The following is a 20,760-nucleotide window of genomic DNA, read 5'->3' on the forward strand; positions in this document are numbered from 1 at the left end:
AGTAGTGTTGGACGAGAGAGTGGTTTGGGCTGAAAGTTTCTACCAGTAACAACGATTTTGTCAAAACGAGTTTCGGAGTATATGAAAAAAAGATTAATTAGATTATGATGTAAACTGAAGTTAAACATATTATTGGTCCTCAAATGGAGTGATGTGTCTCTCAAATGAATGCCTTTTCACCGTCGTGTAGACTGTGTGTAGACATAGCAATGATGCAATTCTGTCTGTCGTGTAGAAATATAGACTGTGTAGAAATATAGCAATGATGCAATATAAGACGTTACACCAACTGGTAACATATATGTCACATACTTCCGTGATGTCACAGGCGCTGTAATGAGCTGACGTATGTTAGAATGGCATTGCTGTCATCACAATGGATGAACGGAATGGACTATGGCCAGCTTGAACGTATCACCGGTGAACACATTTCTAATGCTATTCTGAAATCCCTGAAAGACATCGGATTAGATATATTACACTGTCGTTGTCAAAGGTATGATGGGTCTGTATTTATGTCATCAGAGGCTGTTGGTGCAAAGGGTCGAATCACACATTGTGCCAGTCATGTCTTGAACCTAAGCATTACTGCATCATGTGGGCTTCCTGCAGTAAGGAATATGATGGACAGTATAAACCAAGTGTTCATATTCTTTGATACATCACCCAAGGGCCAGGGATTACTTGAGCGTGTATTATATTTGACTGAGACACGCGAATCTTAAAGAGCCCGTTTTTTAAGCTTCTGTAAAAAAACATGCCTGTTTTGGTTACTCAGAACTGTATCCTTATGTATGCACGGTCCCTGGGGCTATCACAGATCCATCCAAGTATGATGATGCTTATACAGGTGAACACTGGAACTTTGATAGTGAGATGAGGACAAAAGCCAATGTATTTTTGTCTAAAGTTCTCAAACCGCCTGGGAAACGTACTGGAAAAACATACGGTGAGCCCTGAGACTTTCATCGGCTACTTTGTTTCAGCTACTGTTTTTTAAGCTTGTTTGATAGCAAGCCATGCGCACATAACTAGGATATGATGAGAAACGTACTGTGGACTCTGCCTGTACGTAGTGCCAATTCCTGACATTTACACAAAGGATTGGTTCGCTTTATCTGACACCTATCTTCTTTGAAGCAACTGTCCATTTCTTAATATCATTTGTCTGAGGTCACAAAAGTCACTTATCATAAAGGCATCAGTTGTACTGATACATATATTGGGTGCTAAGCAAGACACCAGGTGCTAGGCAACACTTTCTAGTTGTAAATATTTCTTAGATGTTTCACGACCTTTCCATTCGGTCATTTTCGTTCCAGACTGAAGGAATATTGTCTTTGGAAAATGTCTCAACAGTTGCTACAATGCACTGTATATTTGCATCGCTATATCAAGTTTTAATCTCTATTGCACGCGATTCACTTCAATTTGTTTTAGACTTCAGGTGAATGTTTGAAACCAAACTTCAATAGCAAGAAGAAGTAGAAAACTCCATTTTATACTTTACACATGCCCTTTACATGATGAAAACAGTCTTCTCTGCGTTGATAGATGATGTAACCCTTGCCTAAGAATCAATCAAGAACTTTATCATATGTCTACCATATCAGATTCGATACAAGCAATTCCCGTCCGATTCCCTAAACATATACGTTTGGATAGAGATAAATACTTCTTCAGTTAATTGGAGCAGCGGTATGGAAACGGTTCATTTACATCATGAAATCTGGGAACAAACTTCCCATGTAGTGTACAACATGAATGGTACTTTCGGCAAGTGTTATCAGCTATTGATTTCATGTTTAATAGTAAGTTATTTTTGTAGGCTATTCGTTTTCTTTGCAGACCTTTTTACTTGGATCAGGAAACTCACTTGCATTCGAATACTGTGCACTCTGATTACTATGAAAAGACTTAATGTACCTGAACACGCAAACATGACACAACTCCGAGTATTTTCTTATTTCACACAACGACATCACCGAAGCCCTTCGTGGCAGCACAAGTGGTACATTTGCATGAGATATGGAACCAGGTAAGAGATGGCATGTATGAAATATGTAAAGCTTTCAATACCCTATCATATTCAGTCTGATTTCTTCAGGAAAGTCGAAGCACATTTCATAAGTTGACGCCATTGCTTGAAGCAATACTGATTGCACGTTACGTATTTGGGTGTAACTAAACAACACATGTTTCCAGAGTTAATATTATGGATACATATAGTAACTCGTCCTTTTTGTGAACGTTGAATTCAGTTTTAAGATTTGCAAACAAAGAAGAAATCGTTTGTATTTCAGTTTTTATTGAACCAGTAGTATTGCCATGAGTATATAAAACAATGAGTAATAAGTCCTCTTCAGACTGCAGGTGACTGTAACTCAGTAGTAGCCGATTCCTGAAACAGAAAGGGTAGTTACATATGAAATTGGGATTTACGGAAAAGTAACATGGAAATGTTGAAACTAATTGCATGATAAAGTATACCAAGCATTTCAAACAGCTGACAAGATGTTTATCAACTGGAAACAGCTCATTTGCGTAAAAGAGTAATAAACACATGGGTACATGATATCATTCAATAAAAATGAAGTTTAAAACCGGATAACGGGTGAAAGGATGGATTGTTAAATACCTTTCCCCAGTCCAATTCCATATCCTGGCACTCCGTAGAAACCACCGTAGCCTCCATACAGACCTCCCAGGCCGTATCCGTATTTGCCTCCATACAGACCGCCCATTCCTCCGTACGGGCCATAGCCGTAGCCTCCGTAAACACCTCCGTGCAGTGCACCCATTCCGTAGCCTAATGCGCCCAGGCTGGTAAACCTTATCATCAGCCCAGGTCCCTCGCGCGCTCGACACGCAGCCCAGACACTCTCCTGATCTGCACCAAGAGTTCAGGATGTACCAAACCAAGGGCACCGAGAACGATGCCGAGCCTGACAACAGTGTACTGAGATGCAAGCGGGACATTTCAAAGGCGAGATCTGTCATGCTTTTCCTGAATCTTGCCAATCACGTTGCTGTCAACAGGGACAGAAAATTCAATGATATAAATAATTTCATGGGTTTCAAAAAGGACAAGATCAGGTTTGTTGGCAGGAATTCGTCTCAGGCTGTATATTGGCCTATTCCAGAGAGGTTTAAAAGCATCGTTTTCCAGGACGCACTGGACAAGTTCAGGGTGGTACCATGGATGGACCTCGGGGTCAAAGACAGAGGCATGACGGAGGCGATAGTAAAAGCAGCGAGCCATGCCATCATGTCTTTTATGGTATGCTGTTTGTGCCAAATTAGGGGTCCGGTCCGGGGAGTGCTAACAGAACCTTGGGGCATGCCTGACGGCCTTGTCTTATCTTGGTGAGCCAACTGCACACGAGAAAACGGACGGCCCAGCAACATGCTTTATATTCCTTGGTCTCGAGATCGACACATCGAATATGCAAGTCAAAATACCGGCAGGTAAGGTTGACACAGATGATAGATCTCTGCTTTCCTCAAGCAAATCAAAGACGATTCGAAAGGTGCTGCAATCACTAGTGGGTAAACTCAATTTTATGTGTCACGCCATTCCCATGGGCAAACCGTTCTGTCGCAAATTCATATAGCAACGTAAGGCATCAGTCACATCACGTTCGCCTCACGCAGTCGTTGAGAGGATCTATCCTCAACAGCTTTAATGGCGTATCTGTGTTTCAGGAAAGTCAATGGTTGGACAGTTCGCATTTGCAGCTACTTACTGACGCAGCCGGCACCGCAGGCTTTAGGGCATACTTTCAGGGACGGGATGGTGAACGGATGCTGGCCAGGCGCCTGGGTAACGACCGGTCTGACGAAGAACATGACGCTCCTGGAGCTTTTTCCTATCTTACTAGCAGTACGGCTATGGGGTGACTGTTTCGCCAACAAGAAGGTACTCTTCTTCTGTGATAATCAAGCAGTGGTTTTCATTATCAACAAACAAACACGCAAGGTACCCTGCAAGGAAAGTTTTCTTAAAGGTCCTAGCTTGTTGGTGTAAAAAAGGACAATCATTTTATAAATATATTTAGTATCTCCTAGTTAGGTCTTAATATCTCCTAATCAGGACCTAGTATCTCCTAATTAGGTCTTAATATGTCCTAAATATACTACCGACAAGAAATAAGGGAACTAATGAAATAATAGCGAATTTGAAACTGCTTTAATTCAATTTTAGGCGTCAAGTTCAATATCTGGTGTGTCCACCATGTTGGGCAACACATTCACGGCACCTTGATGGCATGCTGTTAATCAATTTCCGGATGGTTGCCCGTGGTATAGCCCGCCATTCCTCTTGGAAAGCTGCACCAAGCTGGGCCAGGTTGGCAGGTCCTGGGTCCCTGACCAAGAACGTCCCAGAGATGTTCAATTGGGGACAGGTCTAGGGACTTAGAGGGCCAGTCCAATGTCTGGATACCTTCTTGTCGGAGATAAGCGGAGACAATTCGGGCCCGATGTGGTCTGGCATTATCATCTTGGAATACAAAATTTCGGCCGATAACTCTAGTCAATGGAGCCACAACAGGACGCAATATTTGGTCAACGTATCGCTGACCAGTCATGGCTCCGTTAATGATGACCAAATCTGATCGTCTGTCATGTGTAATCCCACCCTACACAATGACAGTACCACCTCCATATCGATCATTGTCAAGAATTGCTGCTGTGGCATATCGCTCCCCGCTCCGACGCCAACAACGTTTTCTGCCATCTGTGAATCGTAGGCAAAACCTTGACTCATCAGAGAACATGGTGTAACGCCAGTGGCGCATAGCCCGTCCCTGATACTGCCTAGCCCATACCAATCTTTGGCGCTTATGGTGAGCTGAAAGGGTGACACCCTTAAAAGGCCGGCTTGCTTTGAGACGAGCTTGATAGAGTCGTTTTTTAACGGTTGAGGTTGAAATGCGTCTTCCAGTGAGTGTGTGGAATTCACTATTGATGACAGGGGCCGATTTAAACCTATCGCGTAGAGCAATTAACGTAATGAGACGATCCTGTCGTGGTGTCGTTGATTTTGGTCTACCACGCCCAGGTCTCGTTGCAACCCCACCTGTTTGACGGTACTTATCCCACAGGCGTGAAATTACACTTTTTGATTTACCCATCTGCCGGGCAACTTCACATAATGATGTCCCCCCTCTATCATCCCCACAATTTTCCATTTTGTTGCTTCACCGAGATACTGCCTCGGAGGCATTTCTGTCAGTAAGTGTCAATCTCTATTGCATTAGTGATTGCGACTTCTCCAGTACATTTACAGGAGTTAACTTCTGTGTGCACGTGTAGCACGTGCTGGGCATGCATTATGCGAAATTCCATTGTCATTGGATGTTGCGTTTGGGAGATACGCCACGATACATTCAATTTCTTGGTTCCCTTATTTTCTGTCGGTAGTATATAGGTGACACTAGGTCCTAATTAGGAGATACTAGGTCCTAATTAGGAGATACTAAGTCCTAATTAGATGATATTAAGTTCTAATTAGGACATAATAAGTACTAATAAGAAAATCTTGAGTACTAATTAGGAGATAAAACAAATTCAGACTGTGGCACTAGGACGTTTACATGGTATGCTGTGTGACATTCTTCCGGGTAAGCGAATTGGTACAAACGAGACAAGAGTCCGGCTGTCAGGCCCAAGACATCACCACGAAGACCTGTTAGTTACTCTCCATCACTCAAAGTCAGACAAACTCTCAAGAAGTATTACAATCAGCATCTCCAGTTCTCAGAACAATGATTTGTGTCCGGTAGCGGCATACAGAGCTTATTTAGGTAAGCGCACAAAAGGATCACAGTAGGCATTTGTGCATTACCAGTCCCCAGTAACTAGGAATCAGTTTCAAGCTGTTTTAAAAAAATACTTTGCTTTCAGTGGAATTGGCACTGAGATAAAGCGAACCAATCCTTTGTGTAAATGTCAGGAATTGGCACTACGTACAGGCAGAGTCCACAGTACGTTTCTCATCATATCCTAGTTATGTGCGCATGGCTTGCTATCAAACAAGCTTAAAAAACAGTAGCTGAAACAAAGTAGCCGATGAAAGTCTCAGGGCTCACCGTATGTTTTTCCAGTACGTTTCCCAGGCGGTTTGAGAACTTCAGACAAAAATACATTGGCTTTTGTCCTCATCTCACTATCAAAGTTCCTGTGTTCACCTGTATAAGCATCATCATACTTGGATGGATCTGTGATAGCCGCAGGGACCGTGCATACATAAGGATACAGTTCTGAGTAACCAAAACAGGCATGTTTTTTTACAGAAGCTTAAAAAACGGGCTCTTTAAGATTCGCGTGTCTCAGTCAAATATAATACACGCTCAAGTAATCCCTGGCCCTTGGGTGATGTATCAAAGAATATGAACACTTGGTTTATACTGTCCATCATATTCCTTACTGCAGGAAGCCCACATGATGCAGTAATGCTTAGGTTCAAGACATGACTGGCACAATGTGTGATTCGACCCTTTGCACCAACAGCCTCTGATGACATAAATACAGACCCATCATACCTTTGACCACGACAGTGTAATATATCTAATCCGATGTCTTTCAGGGATTTCAGAATAGCATTAGAAATGTGTTCACCGGTGATACGTTCAAGCTGGCCATAGTCCATTCCGTTCATCCATTGTGATGACAGCAATGCCATTCTAACATACGTCAGCTCATTACAGCGCCTGTGACATCACGGAAGTATGTGACATATATGTTACCAGTTGGTGTAACGTCTTATATTGCATCATTGCTATATTTCTACACAGTCTATATTTCTACACGACAGACAGAATTGCATCATTGCTATGTCTACACACAGTCTACACGACGGTGAAAAGGCATTCATTTGAGAGACACATCACTCCATTTGAGGACCAATAATATGTTTAACTTCAGTTTACATCATAATCTAATTAATCTTTTTTTCATATACTCCGAAACTCGTTTTGACAAAATCGTTGTTACTGGTAGAAACTTTCAGCCCAAACCACTCTCTCGTCCAACACTACTGTTACAGCCCAAAGCACCGTTGCGGTCCAGATCACACTGTTACAGCCCAAAGCACCGTTACGGTCCAAATCACACTGTTACAGCACCTGGGTTCAAGGTTCGTCTTGATACCTGTGGGTACTTTGTTTTCACCATGCCACTGCTCCTAAACTTGACCTGCATGAGTACTTAACTCCATGGTAAAAAAGCACAAACTAAGTCACTCACTCTTAAACTATGATTATTTTCGTTAAAGGTCAGTTGCAAAGCTGGAAACGCCTCCGACTTTTAAACTTACTTATATATGCAGTTGAAACTCCATTGTACAACTTCCCATATCAAGTACGACTTGTTTGATTAGTGTTATATATTCTAATATAATCACCCGTTTCAACATTATGTTAAACGTAGCCCTTTGTTAATCAATAGAGCTCACACTAGGGAGAAAACATGGTAATTCCCACGAAGTATACTTCTTGTCATAATCATATCACGAACAATAGTTCATAGAGCTTAAACCATAAACTATACGTGATACACCTGACACCACCCCTTACCAATCACCTATACCTGTACCAACAGGGGTAATTTGTTTATTGTGTTCAGGTCCACCAGTACGTTTTGTTGCATACATGTTTTATAATTATGTTTTCTAGTTACATAATGTATAATCATTGTGTTACAAACTCTAGATTTAAAACCTGACAACAATTTTGAAGGCTTCTCCGGGGTATTCACATTATTTTACAAACTTTGCAAAGAACGTTTGTACGACAGGCAGTCATGTAAGTCAAGGAATATGTCATTGTAACCATATCTGTTGATGACTCTGTAATTGCCTCGGGGTACTACCGTCTCATTGACGCGTAGAGGGGTGTTTGATTTATGATGGACATATTGTCTCAGACTTGAACATACCTACACTTCATTATTACGTCACAAACGAGTGATACTGTCGGACCACAGACTAATGGACCTGTCCAACCAACATAGACATGGTATTGTCAGGATAGTTACATGACAGTGACCATTGTTACGTCACAGTTACACGATGCCCCATGGTGAATGACCGGCTGGTGTATAAAACCATTCCGCATTTGCCTGGACAGCATCAGTCTCCACCAGAAGTCACAGAGCAGCCGAAGGTGAGTATACAATTTCTTAGATATAATTATCAATGTGCCTTTTCTAATTTATCTACTGTGGAGTCTCATGGTGCTTCGAGAGTTCATGTGTTCACATATGTTGTTCCTGGGCCGTTAACTATCTATTAGCTGGATGTGAAGTATCATTGGTTAGTAGGATTTATTAAATCTCACGCTCTCAGTCAATGCACGTAGCCAACACCATGTTTACCAAAGTACATACATGGACCAGTCAACACCGTGTTCGACCAGAATATCAAAGAAAGTGTGTTTCTTGACTCATATCTTGATTCTAACCTTATTGTTTTGTCATTACCACAAAGAAATTGGAACAACCTGAATCATGAAGAGTGCCGTAATTCTAGCTGCTGCCGCCCTGGCCTGTGTGATGGTTATGAGTGAAGCCCGCTTTGTTGGTAAGTAAGACTATGAAAGCTACGGAACTAGCTGAAATGTGTTTCTGCTATAGCGTCCTCTAATGACAGATGGCATGTGTTATCAGAGATATTTTCGCGCAAGATTTGTTTGATTCTTACTCTTAATACTCCATTTTTTTTATCAATTTTCTAATTAATAAATGTTGACAGTATCCTGATTGAGATCTGACAATGATTCATTCATGGAAAGTGTTTGAGGTCACTGTTTGTGTGGGACGGTGGTAGTAATGCTGCAACGATATTGATCCTAAATGTTTCAATTCCAGGGCCTTTCATCCGTCCAGGATTGCAAGTGCAGCCAAGAACTGCCAAAGCCGGTGTCAACCAACAACCCAGAGTCATTATCATCAAAGAAGACAGACCGAAGCCGGCAACCACTCGGCAAGCACCTGCTGTTACACGACACGCATCAACAGCGGGACACGGCAACGGATACAACAACTTCCTCAACGATTACCTCTTGGCTGATGCCCTTGATATCAATCATCCCGGTCTCTCGCACGACATGAACCAGTATGGTGCTCCTTTCACCCACTCCGCCCGAGGAGGCAGAAGCAGCTTCGACCCCTACTACGCTGAGCATGTCATGGACATGTTTGATGCTCAGCCAGTTGGAAGGGGACCCGTCATCGTAATTTAGGCGACGTGCATGTTGTGAAGCATGGCTGTTTTCTCATGAGGTTGTGTTTGTACTCTGTGTCAAGGTTTGTGAAATAAAATAAAATGTTTTATTGGGTACCTTGCATTAATTGTTATCGATTAATCAACCACAGCAAAGTAGACACATGGTTTGGAATATGCATGTATGCATGTCTGTGAGTATATCCCATTGTTAAGATATGAAACAGAAGTTAATCCTTGCAGAAATTCTGCAGCCTAATACCAACGTGTACTTGCATTGTTTGTTGTTAATGTTGGACACATCAGTAATCCAAGTATATGGAGGTGGTCTGTAAATAATCGAGCATGAACTAGACGTTCTAGTGATCAACAGCGTGAGCATTGGTCTGAGAAACTCGACATGTGTCAAACTGATTCCTAGTGTCGCCAGAACACGGGTTTCTGAAGACAAATTCTGTCTTGGATCTCCAGCAAGAGGAAGCACTACGTGTTGGGTAGAACATGACCTACACGTTTACGGTAAAAATCTTGCAGCAAACATCATCCATCACGGCATGCACTCCACATCGTGGATATAAGTCATATAACGAATAAAGATTTGTCACTGGTGAAGACAATGCCTCAACGTCCTCAACGACAACCTAATTACCAACCCTTTGATATCAACCATCTTGGCGTCTCAGGTGAAGACACTGCCTCGCATGACGTACGAAGCGTTTGCGGTAAGTCTGGCGTGGGACAGTGTCTTCATCGGGTGACAGGTGTAGAATCAGGTGACAGGTTTAACATTAGGTTACATGTTTAACATCAGGAGACAGGTTTAACATCAGATGATAGGTTTAACACATCATGGCGTTTGCTCACGTATGATGACACTGTCTACAAAAATATCAATACAATCCATTTTAGACAGACGAATACATCATGTGAGAAACAATACATTTAAACAAGGCAAAATTAACTTGCTTTCCTTTCGACACCATCAAGCGACGCTCTCCACCCCTACCCCACCCTATCCCTACCCCAATACACCCCTAAAGTGTTCGATGCAAACTCCCTGTCTTATTAGAAATACAATAAAATAGTGACTTTATTCATTTCAAACAGTACTCGGAACTACATATTGGAAACAAAACCCATACCAAGCTGATGGTGTAACTTAAAATTATTTTTTATGGTCCATTTTTGAAAAGAATGATGCTGGTGGCTAACGCTGGTGGGGACTCATTAGGATTTTCCCATGGCTGTGTGGAGCTGTCTGAATCGTTTCTTTAGTAGAGCAGTATCTAGTAAATGTCGGCGACACACATATACTATAATCTGTCGGCGACACATAATATACTGTTATCTGTCGGCGACACACCATATACTGTAATTTGTCGGCAACACACCATATACTTATAATCTGTCGGTGACACACCATATCCTGTAATCTGTCGGTGACACATAATATACTATTATCTGTCGGCGACACACCATATAACAGAGAATGAATAATCATACCATTCCATGTCGACAGATTACAGTATATGGTGTGTCGCCAACAGATTATAGTATATGTATGTCACCAACAAATTATAGATATGGTGTGTCGCGGACAAAGTACAGTATTTCGCCAGGGCTGTTGCAAGGGCACGTGCTTCTGCAAGGGCAGCTATTGCTGGCGCAAGATCATCTGGGCGTGCTTTCGCCTCTGCCACAGCTAGGGCAAGGGCTTCAGTTTCAGCCGCCGCAAGAGCAGTTGCCAGGGCTCGCGCTCAGGCTGTCGCTAGGGCTCGTGCCAGTATCCGTGCATCAGCTTCTGCAAGTGCTAGAGCACTTCTGCAAGAGCCCGTGCTGCAGCCTATGCTCGTGTACAGGTTGCTGCTGCAGCTGCTGCTAGGGCAGCTGCCTCTGCTGCGAGCGCGAGCGCGAGTGCGAGTGCCAGTGGATCCAGTTTCGGCTCTGGTGGCTCCGGTGGATCTGGTAATGGTGGATTCGGTAGTTTTGGGGCCTCTGCTAATGCTGTTGCCAATGCTTTTGCCCAAGCTTTCGGCGGTGGTTTAGGAAATGGCGGAAATGGAGGAAACGGAAATGGTGGAAATGGTGGAAATGGAGGAAACGGAAATGGTGGAAACGGAGGAAACGGAAATGGTGGAAACGGAGGAAACGGAAATGGTGGAAATGGAGGAAACGGAGGAAACGGAAATGGTGGAAATGGAGGAAACGGTAATGGTGGAAATGGAAGAAACGGAAATGGTGGAAATGGAAGAAACGGTAATGGTGGAAATGGAGGAAACGGTAATGGTAGAAATGGAAGAGGAGGAAGATACTACTACGGTTCCAGTGATTACTATTATTAACTTTCATCTGTGCGTCACCTGTCCTCACTTTACACAAATAAATTCTTGAATTTGTTGTACTTGTGTGTTTCACTAGAACGGATTTTCACGGTTCATCATCCATGTATCGTCGGCTTGTAAATAAACTCAGTGGAGTATGAAAAAGAATTTGAAAGATGCATTTTAGTCTTATTCATGCGTTATAATTCCATGTTGTGGATCTGAAGTGGGAAGCAGTTGGATACGTAGGTGTGATTGTGTTTGAGACGGTTAAATACTATACACATAGCATCAGGTTGACAGACAGAGCTACGGTAGAAGAAAAAAACTGACACAGTTTATATTTATGGTACGAAAATATATCAACAACGATCACAATAGCACCAGCATATTGCTATTCAGGAATGTCCTTTAACTCTAGTTCTTCAATATGTGACCCATACAGTTTACTTGTAAATGCATCCTGTCATGCAGTCACGGAAACAATTACTTTAACCTAATTCATGCATCACATGACAACAACTTGAACACCTACCACAAGATATACTGACGTCACACAAAGTCAGCCCTCTCATCCACTCAACCACCACGATTGTGTGTGCTGCCGGTTACTGAAACATCTGAGTCTGAGGGTGTGGGCTCGAATCCTGTATGAGACTCAAGGTGCCAAGAGTACTAAAAGTGTAATCCCATTTATAGTGTGTTACATCTGACCACTTTTACAATGGGGGCGGTGGGGTAGGCTAGTGGTTAAATCTTTCGTTCGTTACGCCGAAGACCCGGGCTCGATTCTCCACTTGAGTACAATGTGTGAAGCCCATTACTGGTGTCCACCGTCGTGATATTGTTGGATTATTGCTAAGAATGGCGTAAAAATAAACAAAGTGGAACCACCAAAAATCCTGTTTCTAGGTGATATATCTGACTGAAGGAAATCTATGTCTTTTCAGAAGATTGTGTGGATAAGGTGAGTGATTGTAGCACAGGTAGGCGAGAACGTGCTTGTCCTCCAGGACAGCTTGTTTCGTTCTAGGCGTTTAGTTATCCATTCATAGGATTCCTGCCGCTACAACATTCGTTTAGAAATCTTCCAGTTACTCAGCGTTTGGGAACATACGAAACAGACTGTGGAAAATTAATAGTTGTTTCACGTGGATTAAGGGATGTTACAGATGGTCCAAATGGACTGAAGGATGTGGTAGGTGTTTCCCCTGATCTAAGGAGTGCTGTTGATGTTGCCCGTGGATTGAGGAGTGTTGCTGAAGTTCCCAGGCAAGGGGGATTATAATACAATGTCGGTCCAAACGGGCCATCCTGTATGGTGTAGTGCAAGTGTAAAACCACGTGCTGCACACATCATCTCAAAAGCCACATACTACGGAGGCTCCAAGAACACTGAAGTACAATATGCGTAGGTGCGCTATGCGGACCACAGGTTTCTGAACTGAAGACGGCAGTATTAAACAAGAAATTGACCTGGCAAGATGCAGGCATTCGGGAAACAGACGTGGTCGCCAGTGGCGGTCCATTCAGTTACAGAAACAGATGTTATCGGCAATTGCTGTTCATTCAGTCACCAAGAACAGATGTGGTTGCCAGTGGTTGTTCATTCAGTCACCAGGAACAGATGCAATTGCTGGTCCTGGTAACTGAATGAACCACCACTGGCGACTACATCTGTTCCTGGCGATTGAATGAACAGCCATTGGTAACTACACCTGTTAGGGTGACTGAATGAACCACCAGCAACAGACGTGGTCGCCAATGATTGTTCATTCAGTCACCAAGAACAGATGTGATCGGCATTCAGTCACCAGGACCAGATGTGGTTGCCAGTGGTGGTTCTTTCAGTCCCAACAATGGTCATTCTGAGAAGTGTGTGACAATATATTTTCAGCTACTACGATATCGTTGTCATTCTACTTTGGGGGGTATTCTTCTCGGACAGAATGCATTTTTATTGTCACAAAATCTCAATTTTAGTTTTGTTATTGTTTTCATCTCATTTTTTTTGTTTTTTGTTTTGCAGGCAGAACAGTACAGAAACAAAATGGTGGTTTTTAATTGTTATATGTTATATCACTGGCAATACAGCTATGTTATATCACTGGGAATACAGCTATGTTATATCACTGGGAATACAGTTATGTTATATCACTGGGAATGCAGTTATATTATATCACTGGCAATACACCTATGTTATATCACTGGGAATACAGCTATTTTATATCACTGGGAATGCAGTTATGTTATATCACTGGGAATACAGCTATGTTATATCACTGGGAATGCAGTTATGTTATATCACTGGGAATACAGCTATGTTACATCACTGGCAATACAGCTATGTTATATCACTGGGAATACAGCTATGTTATATCACTGGCAATACAGCTATGTTATATCACTGGGAATACAGCTATGTTATATCACTGTGAATACAGCTATGTTATATCACTGGGAATACAGCTATTTTATATCACTGGGAATGCAGTTATGTTATATCACTGGGAATACAGCTATGTTGTATCACTGGCAATAAAGCTATGTTATATCACTGGGAATACAGCTATGTTATATCACTGGGAATAGAGCTATGTTGTATCACTGGGAATGCAGTTATGTTATATCACTGGGAATACAGCTATGTTATATCACTGGCAATACAGCTATGTTATATCACTGGGAATACAGCTATGTTATATCACTGGCAATACAGCTATATTAGATCACTGGGAATGCAGTTATATTATATCACTGGCAATACAGCTATGTTATATCACTGGGAATACAGCTATTTTTTATCACTGGGAATACAGCTATGTTATATCACTGGGAATGCAGTTATGTTATATCAATGGAAATACAGCTATGTTACATGAATGGGAATACAGCTATTTTATATCACTGGGAATACAGCTATTTTATATCACTGGTAATACAGCTATTTTATATCACTGGGAATGCAGTTATGTTATATCACTGGGAATACAGCTATGTTATATCACTGGGAATACAGCCTGTAGAATAGTCCTGCTTGAGAAAATCAAAACGTAGTTTATCCTTGCTCCGGTTTAATCCTGTCTGAAATGATACACAAAACGCTGATAAACTAGATTTTTTTGTCCCGGAAATTGTAGCATGTTCTGGGTGACATTTTCGTTTAATATCTGAGATAGATGACAGCATTTACATTACCTCTCGGCCCTGTTTGAATGCTGTTGAATGATTGATGGTGTTATGTAATAGAATGTCAAGAGAGACATGCATAGGTAGCCTGATCTGACGTAATGAATGATCGGTAACAATGAGTGAAGGGCTTGCAACCTTGTTTTATAAATCCTTAATCCTATTTCATGTTTCCCTCCAACACAACAATGTTGGCCGTGTCAAGATGGGAACACACCCAAATAAAAGATTGTGTTCATTTTGTAACTCAAACGATTTTGCACTTTCCCTTTATTTGCCCTACTATTTGACCCCACACAGGAAAGATACCAACACATCAAAACTATTACCGGAGAAACCCGAGTGTGCACAAAATGAACCAGCATTTGTTTCGTACAAACGAGGAACAATTAGGAATTTTGTGATAATAACTATGTCTCATTTTAAGCAACGCACCAAACAAAACTAATTATAAACAATAAGACACGAGTGTAACATGTTGCATTAGGAGATTAAATGCATGTACAGACACATAGTGAACAGCAAAAACGCCGCAACTCTGGCTTTTTGTCAAGTGTTTAAATAGAAGACATAAACGTGAACGCTTATTTTTATGAGATTTCATATTTTCAGAAATTGCGCTTCTTTTGCTGTTCAATACAGTTTATTCCTGCGACCAAGCGAATTGTACAGCGAATCAGTATTTTGTGTACCATGAATGCATATAACACGTATAAATTATACATAATAATGATGCAAACATGTACCTTTATGGCCGAAGTACGTGGCCTCAGTTTAAATACAGTTCAGACCAGGTTATATGTGACACCGAGATGATGAGCAGTCGACTTTTCACGCCTCGGGCATCCACTGTCACCATGTGGCTATTCCAGGAACTGGTAACCATCAACAAATGTCAACTACCATCGCACACGTCATTCAGCTGTTACGCCATGTAATCCCGTATACATCCCGGGAAAGCGTCCCTAAAAACATTTTTCATATTTGTTGTTATGAAAATCACAGTGTAAACTCTTGTGAGTCAGGACGTCTGTAACACCCCGTGTCGCAACATTCCACCATCACGGTGGGTACACGAAACAGTGACTTCATACATGTGGGGAGTCGAAGCAAGGTCTTGCCGCTTTAATCGCTAGGCCACCCCACTATCTTTTTTATTACCAGAGGACGCAATGTCCTTGCCCTACAGCTGGAGCATGAGGAATACTCGGTATAATGTAATCCCGTAGGAAACAATAGCATGTATTATAGACCATACCTATTCCTGCACACATGATCGGAGGCAGCGAAAATATAGACAAAACCGTCAGTTATGAGGATGGTGCACTTAAGTGTCTTACATCTCGTTCATATGGACTAAAATGGTCAATTTGAATTGATGATCGTTTACACAGAAGCGTTCAAGCGGTCAGCGGGTGCCATGAGGACCATGTGTGATATTGTTACACGGAGGAAAATTCTCTACTCAGAAAGGAAGTGATTAATCTTAAATACTTCAGTCTGATTTTCAAGGCTGTGTAGAAAACACGTTTGCGTATAACTAGATTAAAAGTTAGAAATGACCTTAAAATTATGTGTCCAAATCCAAACTTTAAGGTTACTTGTTGAGCTTAGACTATATAAGATCCCAGGGTTCTCAAATAAAGCATGAATGGACAGTATTCACTGATTGTAACTTGTCTACATAACCCATGGACAATCTGTGAATCTGCTTATACTGGATGCACCTTTAGAACAGACGCCTTCTATCTGTTTCGCAGGTGTGACTTAGCCTGGTGGAAAATGATCTCTCTGTCTCTGCACTCGTGAGTGGCAATGAGACAAGAGTCCGGCTGTCAGGCCCAAGACATCACCACGAAGACCTGTTAGTTACTCTCCATCACTCAAAGTCAGACAAACTCTCAAGAAGTATTACAATCAGCATCTCCAGTTCTCAGAACAATGATTTGTGTCCGGTAGCGGCATACAGAGCTTATTTAGGTAAGCGCACAAAAGGATCACAGTAGGCATTTGTGCATTACCAGTCCCCAGTAACTAGGAATCAGTTTCAAGCTGTTTTAAAGAAATACTTTGCTTTCAGTGGAATTGGCACTTCCTCCTATACATCCCATTTTTTCGGATAGGAGCAGCTACCACGGCAGCGTGCAACGGTGTAAGTTCAGAGCTAATTCAGCACTTTGGTTGATGGGGATCTGAGTGTTACAAAACTTACATACGCATTCCAGTTTTCATATAATAATCTAATAGGCTCTCTGGTTCATAAATAATTATTTGGGTTTATTGTCTACGGTCCATTCTCCTCCTTTGAGTGATCGCGTGTTTCAGTTTGGCTGATCGGGTCCAGTTACCTAGAGAGAGTCAGTAACCAGCGAGGCCATCAGCTTGACAGCGACAACATGCTCTGGCTAGTGAGGGGAGGTATGCGGTGGGCAGAACTACGGCAGGTGGCCAGGACGACCAGCCACCCCAAGGCTCTCGTCATTCACTTAGGGTCAAACAACCGAGGGCAAGTCACTACGGGCTGTTTCATGAGATTGAGCTGTCGATGCTCCGGATCGGCTTGCTGCTCCCCAAGACCATAATCATCTGGTCGGACATGCTGCCTCGCAGATACTGGGATGTGACCAGGTGCCCCACCCAGCTAGAGAGGGCAAGAACTAAACTTAACAGGAGGATTGGCAGCATGGTGCGAGGTGTGGAGGTATACAGGTCCTCCATCCCCATTTCAACGCCAGAGACAGGGACCTGTATGCCTTCGACGGTGTACACTTGTCACTGAGAGGCATGGCTGTTTTTGTTAACAACATTGGTAAAACCCTGGACTCGATCCTTAACCGAGGAGAATCACCAAACTGAATGCTGAATGCACTGTTACCTTACGTTTATTTTCTTGAAGAGAATATGGTGGGTTTATCTATTGCATGGCCTGGGTGTGGGGTAGCACTTTCGTGCTTGTGGCAGGGTGCTCGTGGGCTGCTGTTATATTTGGCTGCACGTCTACATTTTGCACGGTCAGGGTCTTCTGCTTTACAGCAAGGATCAGGTATATCCACTTTGCTTTACAATCGGTGAGTAGGGTCTGCTTTACAGCAACGATCAGGTATATCCTCTCAGCTTTACAGCAGGTGACTAGGGTCTGCTTTATAGCAAGGATCAGGTATATCCACTCTGCTTTACAGCGGGTGACTAGTGTCTGCTCTACAGCAAAGAGTTGGCTTGGCAACGGTAGTTGCCCTGGCTCAATATTCTTTTACATTTGGTGCCTGGCAGCGGTAGCGCCATGGCAAGGGTTTCCTCGTAACGGTAGTTACTAGGGCAGCGGTAGCTGCAGGTGCATTTTCATTACTAATCCAGCAGGTCTCGAGCACCCCTACACTCTAGGCCTTTTAACCCACGTACGTCTTGCTTCGACTCCCCACATGTATGAAGTCACTGTTTCGTGTACCCACCCTGATGGTGGAATGTTGCGACACGGGGTGTTACAGACGTCCTGACTCACAAGAGTTTACACTGTGATTTTCATAACAACAAATATGAAAAATGTTTTTAGGGACGCTTTCCCGGGATGTATACGGGATTACATGGCGTAACAGCTGAATGACGTGTGCGATGGTAGTTGACATTTGTTGATGGTTACCAGTTCCTGGAATAGCCACATGGTGACAGTGGATGCCCGAGGCGTGAAAAGTCGACTGCTCATCATCTCGGTGTCACATATAACCTGGTCTGAACTGTATTTAAACTGAGGCCACGTACTTCGGCCATAAAGGTACATGTTTGCATCATTATTATGTATAATTTATACGTGTTATATGCATTCATGGTACACAAAATACTGATTCGCTGTACAATTCGCTTGGTCGCAGGAATAAACTGTATTGAACAGCAAAAGAAGCGCAATTTCTGAAAATATGAAATCTCATAAAAATAAGCGTTCACGTTTATGTCTTCTATTTAAACACTTGACAAAAAGCCAGAGTTGCGGCGTTTTTGCTGTTCACTATGTGTCTGTACATGCATTTAATCTCCTAATGCAACATGTTACACTCGTGTCTTATTGTTTATAATTTGTTTTGTTTGGTGCGTTGCTTAAAATGAGACATAGTTATTATCACAAATTTCCTAATTGTTCCTCGTTTGTACGAAAAAAATGCTGGTTCATTTTGTGCACACTCGGGTTTCTCCGGTAATAGTTTTGATGTGTTGGTATCTTTCCTGTGTGGGGTCAAATAGTAGGGCAAATAAAGGGAAAGTGGAAAATCGTTTGAGTTACAAAATGAACACAATCTTTTATTTGGGTGTGTTCCCATCTTGACACGGCCAACATTGTTGTGTTGGAGGGAAACATGAAATAGGATTAAGGATTTATAAAACAATATTGCAAGCCCTTCACTCATTGTTACCGATCATTCATTACGTCAGATCAGGCTACCTATGCATGTCTCTCTTGACATTCTATTACATAACACCATCAATCATACAACAGCGTTCAAACAGGGCCGAGAGGTAATGTAAATGCTGTCATCTATCTCAGATATTAAACGAAAATGTCACCCAGAACATGCTACAATTTCCGGGACAAAAAAATCTAGTTTATCAGCGTTTTGTGTATCATTTCAGACAGGATTAAACCGGAGCAAGGATAAACTACGTTTTGATTTTCTCAAGCAGGACTATTCTACAGGCTGTATTCCCATTCACGTAACACAGCTGTATTCCCAGTGATATAACATAGCTGTATTCCCAGTGATATAACATAACTGCATTCCCAGTGATATAAAATAGCTGTATTCCCAGTGATATAAAATAGATGTATTCCCATTCATGTAACATAGCTGTATTCCCATTCATGTAACATAGCTGTATTTCCATTGATATAACATAGCTGCATTCCAAGTGATATAAAATAGCTGTATGCCCAGTGATATAACATAGCTGTATTTCCAGTGATATAACATAACTGCATTCCCAGTGATATGAAATAGCTGTATTCCCAGTGATATAAAATAGCTGTATTCCCAGTGATATAATATAGCTGTATTCCCAGTGATATAACATAGCTTTATTCCCAGTGATATAACATAGCTGTATTGCCAGTGATATAACATAGCTGTATTCCCAGTGATATAACATAACTGCATTCCCAGTGATATAACATAGCTGTATTCCCAGTGATATAACATAGCTGTATTCCCAGTGATATAACATTGCTGTATTCCCAGTGATATAACATAGCTGTATTCCCAGTGATATAAAATAGCTGTATTCCCAGTGATATAACATAACTGCATTCCCAGTGATACAACATAGCTCTATTCCCAGTGATGTAACTTAACTGTATTCCCAGTGATACAACATAGCTCTATTCCCAGTGATGTAACATAGCTGTATTCCCAGTGATATAACATAGCTGTATTCCCAGTGATATAAAATAGCTGTATTCCCAGTGATATAACATAACTGCATTCCCAGTGATACAACATAGCTCTATTCCCAGTGATGTAACATAGCTGTATTCCCAGTGATATAACATAGCTTTATTACCAGTGATATAATATAACTGCATTCCCAGTGATATAACATAGCTGTATTGCCAGTGATATAACATATAACAATTAAAAACCACCATTTTGTTTCTGTACTGTTCTGCCTGCAAAACAAAAAACAAACAAAAATGAGATGAAAACAATAACAAAACTAAAATTGAGATTTTGTGACAATAAAAATGCATTCTGTCCGAGAAGAATACCCCCCAAAGTAGAATGACAACGATATCGTAGTAGCTGAAAATATATTGTCACACACTTCTCAGAATGACCATTGTTGGGACTGAAAGAACCACCACTGGCAACCACATCTGGTCCTGGTGACTGAATGAACCGCCACTGCCGATCACATCTGTTCTTGGTGACTGAATGAACAATCATTGGCGACCACGTCTGTTGCTTGTGGTTCATTCAGTCACCCTAACAGGAGTAGTTACCAATGGCTGTTCATTCAATCGCCAGGAACAGATGTAGTCGCCAG

The 20,760-nt window shown here is 41.9% G+C and overlaps 2 protein-coding genes across 2 annotated transcripts; one reads left to right on the top strand and one right to left on the bottom strand.

Annotated features, from left to right (window-relative positions):
* Positions 1-2,384: 2,384 nt before the first annotated feature.
* On the bottom strand, positions 2,385-3,849 carry LOC137266193 (glycine-rich protein-like). The gene is made up of 3 exons (XM_067801698.1): positions 3,747-3,849; positions 2,639-2,890; positions 2,385-2,401 (listed from the first exon to the last, which is right to left on the bottom strand). Exons 1-3 carry the CDS (start codon positions 3,847-3,849, stop codon positions 2,385-2,387), a joined length of 372 nt encoding a protein of 123 aa, XP_067657799.1.
* Positions 3,850-8,130: 4,281 nt separating this feature from the next.
* LOC137266102 (uncharacterized) lies at positions 8,131-9,337 on the top strand. The gene is made up of 3 exons (XM_067801606.1): positions 8,131-8,165; positions 8,489-8,581; positions 8,869-9,337. Exons 2-3 carry the CDS (start codon positions 8,509-8,511, stop codon positions 9,240-9,242), a joined length of 447 nt encoding a protein of 148 aa, XP_067657707.1. The 5' UTR covers positions 8,131-8,165; positions 8,489-8,508; the 3' UTR covers positions 9,243-9,337.
* Positions 9,338-20,760: the final 11,423 nt, after the last annotated feature.

Source organism: Haliotis asinina, chromosome 15 (assembly GCF_037392515.1).
Source record: "Haliotis asinina isolate JCU_RB_2024 chromosome 15, JCU_Hal_asi_v2, whole genome shotgun sequence".
NCBI classification, from domain to species: Eukaryota; Metazoa; Mollusca; class Gastropoda; order Lepetellida; family Haliotidae; genus Haliotis; species Haliotis asinina.

Excerpts from the sequence above, each read along its gene's own strand:
- LOC137266193 (XM_067801698.1), bottom strand. The coding sequence starts at position 3,849 with ATGTTCTTCGTCAGACCGGTCGTTACCCAGGCGCCTGGCCAGCATCCG. Across the intron at positions 2,891-3,746 it reads CTGCGGTGCCGGCTGCGTCA|ATCAGGAGAGTGTCTGGGCT; the intron begins GTAAGTAGCTGC and ends CTCTTGGTGCAG.
- LOC137266102 (XM_067801606.1), top strand. The coding sequence starts at position 8,509 with ATGAAGAGTGCCGTAATTCTAGCTGCTGCCGCCCTGGCCTGTGTGATG. Across the intron at positions 8,582-8,868 it reads GAGTGAAGCCCGCTTTGTTG|GGCCTTTCATCCGTCCAGGA; the intron begins GTAAGTAAGACT and ends TTTCAATTCCAG.